General features: G+C 37.5%; 2 protein-coding genes across 3 annotated transcripts; one reads left to right on the forward strand and one right to left on the reverse strand.

Moving 5' to 3' along the window:
• Positions 1-6,103: 6,103 nt before the first annotated feature.
• Positions 6,104-9,366, forward strand: LOC113281376 (ubiquitin domain-containing protein 1-like). The gene is made up of 4 exons (XM_026530098.1): positions 6,104-6,368; positions 7,370-7,492; positions 8,762-8,881; positions 8,991-9,366. The coding sequence occupies exons 1-4, from the start codon at positions 6,332-6,334 to the stop codon at positions 9,053-9,055; spliced, it is 345 nt and encodes a 114-aa protein (XP_026385883.1). The 5' UTR covers positions 6,104-6,331; the 3' UTR covers positions 9,056-9,366.
• A 583-nt stretch (positions 9,367-9,949) lies between these two features.
• LOC113281384 (RING-H2 finger protein ATL3-like) lies at positions 9,950-11,299 on the reverse strand. 2 transcript variants are annotated; one of them, XM_026530117.1, is made up of 2 exons: positions 11,033-11,299; positions 9,950-10,754 (listed from the first exon to the last, which is right to left on the reverse strand). In XM_026530117.1, exons 1-2 carry the CDS (start codon positions 11,135-11,137, stop codon positions 10,146-10,148), a joined length of 714 nt encoding a protein of 237 aa, XP_026385902.1. In that variant the 5' UTR covers positions 11,138-11,299; the 3' UTR covers positions 9,950-10,145. The 2 variants fall into 2 exon arrangements, with proteins under 2 accessions (XP_026385902.1, XP_026385894.1); XM_026530109.1 differs by having other exon boundaries at positions 9,950-10,796; positions 11,033-11,294.
• Between the last annotated feature and the right edge of the window lie 180 nt (positions 11,300-11,479).

Consider the following 11,479-nt stretch of genomic DNA (forward strand, 5'->3'; position numbering starts at 1 on the left):
GTTCTGTGATCCAACTTCCTTCTTCAGTATGAATAGTTTCAATTTTATTCCTTCTTGCTCTACTTTTTGTGGCCCTATGGAAGTAGCTTGTGTTTTGATCTCCCAGCTTGATAAGTTGATCCCTGCTCTTAGTTTTCTAGAATTTCTCTTCAATATCTTGTCAGTTTTTGAGTTGCTTTCTTGCATCAGCTAGAGCTTGTCCTCTGTCAGATCTGAAGTAGTATGTATGTAACCAAGTTAAGTGTTGCTTTCACTCTTCAATGTTGGTTTTGATATTTCCATACACTTCCTTGTTCCAAACCCTGACTTGTAATTTGATGTCTTTAAGATTTCTGGCAATTGAGAAAGCACTTGATCCTGGGGTGACCTTGTTCCAACAATCAGCAATAATTTTCCTGCAATCAGCATGATCTAGCCAAGGACCAGAGAATTTGAATGGTATCTTACCATTCTTCTAGTGGGGATTAGAATTTAACAGAATTGGGTGGTGGTAGTCAGACCCAATTGCTAGCATATTTGTGATAGTAGTGTTTGGAAAGATATCCAACCAACTATCATTTGCTAAACCTCTATCCAATCTTTGCTCAGTTAGAGCAGGACCTTTTCTCTTTTTTTGACCAAGTGAAAGGGCAGCCAGAGAAACCAAGATCAATGAGATCTAAATTTTGAATCTTTTCATTGAATATAGAGGCTTCATTAGCATCAATGGGATGGGAACTGAACTTTTCTTTATCATGTAGAATGAAGTTGAAATCTCCAGTGACCAGCCAAGGCAGTTTATGAGAGTTAGCAGTGTGCTCAAGAGATTTCCAAGAGTTTAACTTGGATTGAGTATCATACGGATTACCATAGTAACATGTGAATAACCAAGGGGGACTGTTGGCACTTCTGATAACAGCATTAATGTGGTTTTTAGACCAATCTAAGACCTCCAGGTTTAGATTCTTTTTCCACAATAAGGCTAATCCACCTGCAGTGCCACTAGTCCCACCTGGGTTCACATACCAAAAGTTGTTGACTCCTATTTCATGTAAAATTTTCTTGAGTTTATCATGCTTTTGCCTAGTTTCAGACAAGAATATTATGTCAGGGTTTAATTTATTAAGCATGTCATTGAGGTATCTTTTAGCATCCCTAGTGCCCAATCCTTGACAATTCCAAGCTAATGAAGTGAAGAATTGCCAAAAATATGACACTGCTGGATACTTAGAGGTAGGCCTTCTAATAATTCTATCATAATGCTTATGAATCAGGAATATCACAAGAGAGTTAATAAGATTGTTAGAGTATAAGAAGTAATAGCAATGGGCTGAGTTGAGATTATATACCCTTGTTCCAGCAGCAGAGCAATCCAAAGAGCCATTAGCCAAGTGGTTGAGTTGGTTGTCCATCTGCTGAGTAGTGTCAATTTGATTTTTGTATCTTTTAGCACTTGTCATTTCCATATTGTTTAATGCACCATTTTCAGCATTTGGAATAGCCTTCTTTCTCTTTGATTCCATAATAGGAGTAGATGAGGTATTGAGGGGAATGTCTTCAAGGTTCTCAAAAATATGATCCTTTTTCTTTGCTTTCCATGCGGCTTTTTTCTTCTTACTTGCTTCAGCATCCATATTAGCTTTTATCTGGGCTAAGGTAGGTAGGGAATGAGAAGGGAAATATTTTGGTGAAGTGATAACTGGGAAGAATTTTTCAGCAGCATCAAGATCAACATCAGTGTTTTCCTCATCATTCTTACTGACAGAGTTGTTGTTGCTAGGAGAAGACCTTGCAGCAGCCTTCCACTTTGGGAGTTTTTTCTTGTAAGATCCTGCTATCTTCTTTGCCAAATCTAAGCGTTTGTTTCTAATCTGACAAGCTAAGACATCTGGGTGAGGAGAATCTTTAGCTTCAGCAGTAGGGTTATGGATTTCATCATTATGAGATTGAGCTCCACATACAATGTTACTGTTAGATGTAGAGGCAATATTTGCTATTGATTTTTCCAGCTCTAATCTTTTAGTAGTTTTCATTTTTGCTTCAAACACAGCAGTTGCATCAGCATCAGAGTAGTGCCTGTTAATGATAGATTTTCCAGCTTGAACCTGCTTTTGTCTAGGGGTTATAGGTACAGGTACTGGGTGAGGGGTTGTTAAGTGATGGTAATCATGGTTGGTTTGATTTGGGGGTGAAGGGCAAGGGGGGCTTGGGTGATCAAGAATTCTACACACTTTGCAAATTTATGTCATTAAGAGCATAAGCACACTCCAACCAGTGTGAGATGGTAGTAGTTTCGAAAGCTTCTATTCCAAACTTGAGAGATCTTGTTACATTGATGGTTACCTTGACTTCCGCATTTTTCTCAAATCTGTCTCTGCCAGAAGCTTTTTTCTGACCTTGGTAAACACCAATTGGCTAAATAATGTTTGGTATGTCTGGTATTATGTGGGTGGGTATTCTCTTAATTAGGAGCCAGATCATAACCTTAGAGAACAGTTCTTCATCAATAAGTTCAGGACCCTTTGTTGGAACACCCACTAGAACCATTAGTTTATCAAATACTCCTCTAGTGCCTCCATCCCTCAGTGTTAAGTAATCGTCTTCATTGATGGTTCTGAGGATGTAGAAATTTCTTCTTCTATTCCATATTTCAACTTCAATTCTGCCCATCATCTCCCGGTGAGCATTGATGAAGTTGCTAACTCTTGATGTTTGGAAGCAGATATTACTACAAAGTTTTCCGATGAAACATCCTTTCCAATCCTGAACATGTTTTGTTTTGATATTCTCAGAGTTGAGAAATACTTTTGGAAATAAATCCTCGGGATGGTTAAAGTTGTATTCATTTTCTTGACCAGGTTGTCAATGGAAGGTGGATTAGAATTGGAGGAGGAGGCCGTTGTGTATAAATTATGAAACCAGAGGATAAAATAGGTGAGAGGGTTATGTTTACTGTGATTGTGAGGGTTATACAGGAATGCAGTGTAATTGATGGTGATGGGACTAACTTTAATTTGAAAAAAATTCACGGGATAATTTTGTGCCTTGTCGTAATTGAAAGAGATAACAGTTGCAGTTGAGATACTTATGTAATCGTACTTGTGCTTAGAACAGACAACTAATCGCTTGTTGGCTTGGTCTACTTTGGCTAACGGCCCTTTGAACTGCAACCTGTCAAAATTCAAAATGCTAGTTTCTAATATGTTAGTGATATCAGAAATCGAAGAAAGTGGATTGATCTTTACCTTTATATCGTGCTACACATTTACCTTGTTACTGATTATGATTTGAGTGGTGCCTGGAGTAAAGAAGTGTGGCGGCCACCAGACCATTATTGTAAACTTAGAATGTGACTCAGCTTGCATCTGATTGGGCATGTGAAGAAACCTTCCGAGTCAGATTATCCAAAGAATCCAGTCTAATCTGAGAATGAGCTTTAATCAGGTCGGGTTTCACGGATAAGTCTCATAGATTTTTACTCAGAGTACGACCCGCTAGAGTGGTCGATTCATTCTTGCCAAGTGTTTGTTGCCGCTTCGCATGATCTAATGAGAGGTCGTTGCTTTTGCTAGGCCAATATATGTAGCTTTTAGGCTTGCTAATGCGCATAAATTGGCAATACCAATCTCTAGGACTGGAGATCTAAATGCCACCTTGGGTAATTGACGGTTGTGATTGAAAGACTGTTGCTCTTCCCAGCCCAAATAAAACCAAAGAGAGAGTAAGTTCTTTCAGTTTCTTATTCAGTTTTCCCAGAGGAGTACCAGTCATTACTGCAAATTCTTTCTGTCTAACAAAATTCCAAGGGGAACACAGTCCTTAAATTCCCAAGCAATGAAAGGTGATCAGATACCCCATGATGATAGTCAGAGAGAACCAAAAAGAGCCCGAGTCAATCAGTTTTCGCATCAGGTTTGGATTCTTGTGTTTCAATCTAATTTTGATTTTTATTTGTGTTCTAAAACATGTGTGGCTAAAATGGGTAGTGAATTTGATTAAAATTTGTGTTTTGGTGCAAAAAAAATTTAAGATGTTGCTGCAAGGGTGTGTGAAGCGTTTGCAGGTAAAGTTGAGGATCTGATGCAACACAGTTCTTTTGATAATCTTGGCAGTGCAGGAACTGGAAGTGGAGGTGTTGTGCATGCAGAGGCTGGGGATGGCAATCGGCAGCAAAATATCGAGCGAGGACGGATCGAAAACGGGCAGCTTGTTGGGGTTAATGATGGCTGGGTTCTGTATGCTCTTCATCCCAAACGAGGCCGATTTTTGGTCAAAGAAGGGATTGTGCTAGTGGGAGATGAAAGGATTGTGTGTGGGGGTGCTCGTCAGGGATTTTTTGCTGCCCCAGTATTTTATGACGTCAAGGCTCAAATTCATTTGAATGATTCTCTTCCTCCTTCTGTTGACAAGGTACTCTTCCCTAACATGTTCATGCTTGCTCCAGCAATTCGGCACATGGCTGCAGATGTGGCGGAGATATCCAGTGCAGGGTTTGGAGAAATAACTCATCCTCATGAAGTACCAGCTGACGAACCTTTTCCACCAGGAGTTGATGCAAGAGTTGTAGCTCAAGTATATAAAGCAGCTGAAGCCAGTGCAAGACTTGGAGAAATACCTCATCCACCTGAAGTACCAGCTGACGAGAGTTTGCCACCAGGAGTTGATGCAAGAGTTGTAGCTCAAGTATATAGAGCTGTTGTGGCCAGGGTTGTAAAGAATATTACCAGTGCATCTGGAGATGTAGGAAATGTCTAGCCAGGTAGGCTTCAAAACAATGCTCAGAGAGATGTGAGAAGTATATAACAAACAAGTAATTTTATTTTTAGAATGATGCAACACTTTCTGGAAATAGCAAGCTACAGAGTTGCTAAACAACGCTGTGTTGGATTTTAAAGTTGGTTTTTTTGTTGTTAAAAAATTATGCATGTTATCTGTATTAGTGCTTGAGGCAATTATGCAATGCTTTCCAACAAAGGCTAGAGAGTTATTGTAGAGAGACCAGTAGGCATACAAGAGAGAGTTCACTTGAATAGTGCAGTGGTTCAAATTATAGAAATAACTAGAGATAGAAGATTTTATAACATGATTTGAAAAAGATATGCTTATGTAATGTTTTAGGAGATATATAATACTGTAAGAAAAAGAATGAATCGAAATCTTACCCTCAGAAGGCTTAGCCAAACTTGTAGACTAATACATACCAGGGTTTAGATTTGCAGGTTCCAAGCAGTTGACCCAGATATATTACCAGACGAGATACCTCAGGGCTAGAGAGTGAAATTGTTGTAGGTAGTTATCAAGCAAAGCCTTAAGACCAAAATTAGATCCTATGACAAGAACAGAGATGTACCGTTTGTAGCTACCACTAAGAGTTATCTTCAGGAAATCATTGCTGGTGTGAGGATTTTCTAGGTATAGATTGAGATAGTAATTTCCAATCTGAGCTAATACAAATTTCCTTGAGAATGAAATATTATAACTGAATAGAGCTATTTTAGATTTGAGATTGGTTTGCAGAACATTGAATTTGAAAGAAAAAGATATCATGGCTTTCTTGAATTTGAAATAATTTCTAGTTCTATTTGCAACTGAGGTCACATCTGTGTGTTGAGCATTGGTGATGATCATGTGGTTTTTCTTGGAAGGGGAAAATCCAGCTTCCAGTCTGATGTAACTAGTGATTTGGGTGTTGTTAATGTAATTTGTGTGATTGGTGTTGTATGTGATTACTGTAATACTTGTGGTGTTTGTGAGTTTTTTCATATGTTCTGTTTCAATGATTGGGTTCTGGGTGTGTTTTGAGCGATTAAATCGGTTTGAATGATGTAAAGTATCCATAGAAATCAGAAGAAGGAGAGAAGATTAACTATTGGGGTGGTAATGCATCATCTGAATTCAATTTCGGCAAACGAATTCGAGGAATTTTGAAGATTTTTCTTCTTCACACACATTCCATCGGAGAATCTTTAATCCCTCGAAAGAATAGAAAAAGTTAAAGAGCAGTGATACACGTAAAGTGAGTAAAAAGTGGTCACAGTTAGCTGTCGTTGAGCTAAGCCGTCATTACTAGTATTTAGTGTGATAAGAGAGAGAGAAAAACATATACTGTACTCTATAAAACCATCTTCCTTGCCCCAGAGAATTTTCTTCTTTCATTTCATTCTCTCTTTGCTTGACTTCCAAAGACCAAAACGAAAACTTCACTTTCTCTTTCTTCTTCTTCTTCTGTACAGGATAAAGAAAAGAGTTTGCTGGATTTCTTTATGATTAAAATCCATCATTTTAGTGTCAAAATTGTTAACTCACCTCTATTTTTCATCTTGATCTTGACTGAGTTACACCAGTAAACAAAATGGGTTGTGCTGGATCATCTCAAGCTAAACAAGACGGTAATTACTTTTTCATATCTCTCGTTCTTTCTATCTATCCATCCATGTTTCTACACTTACAGTCTGTGATACTTGGTTTTAGGTTTTCTCTGAAATTCTTTTTATGGTTATGAAATCTGGTTATTCAAGATTAGTGTTATTGATGCTAATTAGACAATTAGGTTAATCTTTTTTTTCATTGTATAACATGCATGGATTTTAGGTTTGTTTAATGGATTTTGTACTGAACTGGTTTCTGTAATTTGATTCTTTATTGTTCTCGAATGTGTTGAGGTTTCAGTCTAATTTTTTATATCGTTTTGTTTCTTGAACCAAACTACCATACGATGAATAATGATTGGTCCTGTGCTGCTATGTGAATGATTAGAGTTTCTGATTTAGTTGATTAGGGATTCCATTAAGAGAATTCTCACATAAGAAATGATCAATTTATTAGCATTATTTATTTTTATATGTGCCACTCATTTCGGCTAGCAGTCTTCGGAAATTAGAGGATCCTAACCCTAGTTCAGAGGATAATATATAATTCTGGTTCTGTTGATCATTAATTTGATGGAAGATGTTCTGACAATGGCTTATGGGTACTTCTAATGATATACATTCTATCTTAAGCTAATTAAAGGAAATAAATAACTCCGAGTTTACAGAAATGGTTCATTGGTCTGCATATATGCAGGTTGTAGTGAGTCCGCATTATTATAGCTGTTTTATTCTCTTGTTAAATTATCTTATAAAAATCTTGTCTCCAAGTTCATTAATCTCGTGAGCTGTAGGCTGTAACATTTGTATGCTTATTCTTTGATGCATAATTATTATCATCCTCAACTTGAATCCTGCCCAGTTAACAGAATGTTAAGTTGCTATCAAAACCTAAACTGTGATGTTCTGCTTTCTCAAGCATGAAATTTCTTTTTGTGGAGGCTTTGTATGCATGGCATGCTGGCGCCACCTATTTTCAAGTTACACTTTTCATTGATGTACAGTGTTTTTGATGATCCCAGAGGGTGTTAGAAAGATTCGCAAGCCAAAGCCTTGGAAACATTCACAACCTATAACAATTGCACAACTTACTCAGATGCGTGATGAGTTCTGGGACACAGCTCCTCACTATGGTGGCCAGAAAGGTAGGCGCTCTTTTTAAGCGTTCTAGTAGTTGAATTTTATCTTTGTGGATCATAATTGACAGTAGGCATGGTGATATTATCACTTGATGTATCAATGTGTCCGTTAGTGATGTCTCGTGTTAGTACACAACACAAGTGAGAAGACCTATAAAATAGGAAGTTTTTTGTTCTTTCAATTTCTCTTTCCTGTACTTTTTCTTAAATTAATCTTCATTAAGACGAAAGATCAATAATTACTAGTCAGACTTTAACATGATGATCCAGATATTCATTTTATCTTCTGTTAAGAATGTGCAACAGCTTTCAAATTGTTTGGACGTTAGTGAAAGTGTAAGCATTAATTGTGTATTTACCTGTATTGCAATGATACGCCTAAAAAGTATCGATACGTATTTACACGGATACACGTAATAATACTCCAATACTTCAAAATACAACTCAGTTAGAAAACTTTGACTAAATATTAGATATCAACAGCTGTTAAGATAAATCTCAATACCTTAATATTAGAAAATTTAGATATTTTACTAGATTCTATGAGAAGTTTTAATTATAGTGACAAAATATTAGTTCCAAATCTGTCCACTGATCTTTCTCTAGACTTTCTTCCTTCTTATCCAGACTTTTTCTCTCCAGTGTGGTTAATCATACATATTATATGCATATAATCTTTCAGATTCACTACTTATATATCTATGTTAAGCTGATATTTATATTGTGTGTGCCGTATCCACGTATTTTAGTTTTTTAAGTTGTCGTATTGAAGTAACGTATTGGATACAAGATACCGATACCGTATTGGATACAAGATACCGATACCGTGTCCGTATCGTTGTAACATAGGTATTTACGTATGTCTTTATGTATGTGTTGAAGTGTACATGCCTTTCCAACATTTGTTTGCTCTTTAATGTTCTTGAGCTACTAAAAGTAGTTTTTAACAGCCACATGTGTTTTCACTCATTGCACGCCCTAGTTAGATCGATTTGCAGTTGGTTGTGTCTAGTCTACGTATATAAAATTCCCTGGCATCAACTCTAATTCTAGTGGCGACCTTAGAGCTGTTGCATGACCAAACATGTTATATACTTCGCTTGAAATTGTTCACTTGTATTTTGGCATGCCACATGCTGGTTTTCATTTGAAACCTACTGATTCACTGATAGAGTTATGATGTAGTTCGGTATCCATGAATGATGGTTCTCTTCATTTCGAAAAGTTTTATCAATGGACACAGACCTAATGGCTGTCAGCTTTGCTGTTATTTAGAGATTTGGGATGCTCTCCGAGGTGCAGCTGAAGCTGATGTGAGTCTTGCACAAGTGATTGTGGACAGTGCTGGTGTCATTGTTACAACTTCTGACTTAACAACCTGTTATGATGAAAGAGGTATTGTGTAAATCTTTCATAATCCTTTCATTTCTATTCTCAACTTTCTGCTCCTTCAAAATCGTTGTAATTCTGTACATAACCTATAGAGATTTAATGCCTATTGCAGGTGCTAAGTATGAACTGCCGAAGTATGTTTTGAGCGAGCCATCCAATTTGATTCGGGAGAACTGAGAAAGATAATAAAAAGACATCATGCTTCAGTAAAAGATCATGTAAATCATGTAAATTGCTGCTATTCCGTTTTCATACCTTTTGCTGAAGGTGGCTAATATCTGTTTAGTACTTGCACTCCTTTGATAGAAATTCACATCTCCACATCTCAATATTGTGCCGGTAGTTATCTTTTAACATGGAATCAAGGAAAAGGAGGATCTTGTGTTCCTTGAGGTAACTAGATTCTGTTTCTTAAAGAAATCATAGTAGTTTGTATACTGTACTGCAAACATCAATGCAATCTCATTTACAAATTTTACAAGTTAAAAGTCCTGTGTGTTGATACTCATATTTGGCGGTACAGCGGGATAAATTACAAAAATGTTTGAATCTTGGATGAAGTTCCATTCAATCTCCCTATGCCCTTTAGTTTTTTGTAGTATCGAATCCCTTGAATGATCTTTTGGCCGAAAATACCTTCACTGTAGGCAGTGTTTGTGGTAGTGGTAGTGGTAGTCGGGCCGATAATTGGGTGGTGTCTGTTGGTGGTTGGAGGTATTGTTTTCAATGTTTTGAAATTGCTCACTTCCTCTACTTATTTATGTGCTTTAGTGGTATAACCGGGTACAAATTTCCCACCGCTCAACTTTCTTGAGACTTCCCCTTCTTTTAGATGATATTACACCGAGAAGGGAAATATGTTACATCAAGAGTTAACTGGTAGGCTAACCAGTTGGGTGGAGAAGTCCACCATTCACACTCTTGGACCGTTTTTATTCTAGCTCTATTAGCAAGGGAAAAATGTTCACACTTCCCTTGGATTTTTTACAATGGATTCTCGAATGGTGTTAAGAGTGATCTGAAATGTAGTTATCGACTTACTGTTATACCAACCAATTAGAACAAGCTAAGACACTCCAAATTATTGATATATAGATGCCTCATGAAGAGTAAGAGTTCAGTATAAAGTTGAACAACACAAGTAGCAATATCACTTTGCATCAAAAAAAAAAGTAGCAATATCACAAGATCCATAACTTGGTACCAGTCGTAGTAAAGTCGCGATATATTCTTGGCAGTAAAGAACTTCCTCTGCTGGACGATTACATTAGTAATGAGTAAAAGCCATCCTTTGAAATTCCACGTTTCTTAAAAGTGAGATAAGATCATCTGCACTTGTATCATCTGGAGTAACATCGCTACTGCTCTGTCTATAGGAATTTGTATTGTTATTCATGGGCAAATTATTATCCCTGTCCGGCTTGCTGAGTGCAGATCTGCATATTGGGCACTGACCATGACTCTTAACCCAAGGAATGATGCACTCTTCATGGAACATATGATTGCAAGGAGTGACCAACACCTCCGTATTTGGAACAAAGTTTTCTATACAGATCACACATCCTTTAATACCGTCATCATCCTGCTCCTTGGAACTGAAAATACCACCACCAGTGTCTCTGTAGTATAAACACCATTTTCTTTTAGTAGGAGGATTGTAGATTATCTTCTTTAACTTATTTCGATCTCGGTGTTGTTCTTCTTGAGTTATACTGGACTCTAGTTGCTGTGGAGGGAGCTCCATGGGCCACTGGTTTACCGCCCCCATCGTGGGAGGGAAGTCTTGAATGAACTGTCTTAGCCTAGGATTTAGTGTATGTGCCATCTCTCCTGGTACCAAGATCACTCGCCTATGAGATGAGGATCCACTTGGAAACTGAAATACCGCTCCATGTTGAAGAGAATGTTTAGAGAACAGCTTTTGTCCACAAAATCACCAAGGAAGATTAAATGAGGGTCTTGTACACACGCTAAATCCGTTTGTGATAAAAAAAAAAAAAAAAATGGCACCTGGACTTCCTTCAGGTGCGGAGGTTATAGATGGATGGACAAGGAAAAATTCAAAATTTGGTCTATGTGATCAAAATTATCACCTGTGTACTTCTTTCAGGTGTAAATACATGCAGTTCAGGGGTTAAAGAGATGATAACTCACCGCTGGCCCGTTAAGTGATGCTTGGAACATCCTGTTATTGTTAGACATACGGCTGCTCCCAGGACTCCAGTTTCTGGAATTGAATCTATTGTCCGAGCTACTCATTTTCTTTCTCAGAAGAGATGATCACCAACAGCAGTATACCCGCTTAAATTCCCACCAAATCACCAGCTTCATCATGGCCAGATATTCGACCTGTTCCAATGGAGTGGTGGTGGCGTTGTATAAAAGCCTTCACTTTGTTCTTTCCTAGTCTCAGATTAAAGCGATTCTTTCCTTTTGCTTATTCCCTTTTGTGTGCGCATCATAAAGTGGAGATTCTTATATACTCTTTGTTGGCCGTAATAAAAATGATAACAAAAGAAGAAAGTAACCTAATATTATCCAAGGAAGGAATTGAATATGTCATCTCCATTAGACCATTAAAATCGGAAAAGGAATTTCAGT

Source organism: Papaver somniferum, chromosome 1 (genome assembly GCF_003573695.1).
Source record: "Papaver somniferum cultivar HN1 chromosome 1, ASM357369v1, whole genome shotgun sequence".
NCBI classification, from domain to species: Eukaryota; Viridiplantae; Streptophyta; class Magnoliopsida; order Ranunculales; family Papaveraceae; genus Papaver; species Papaver somniferum.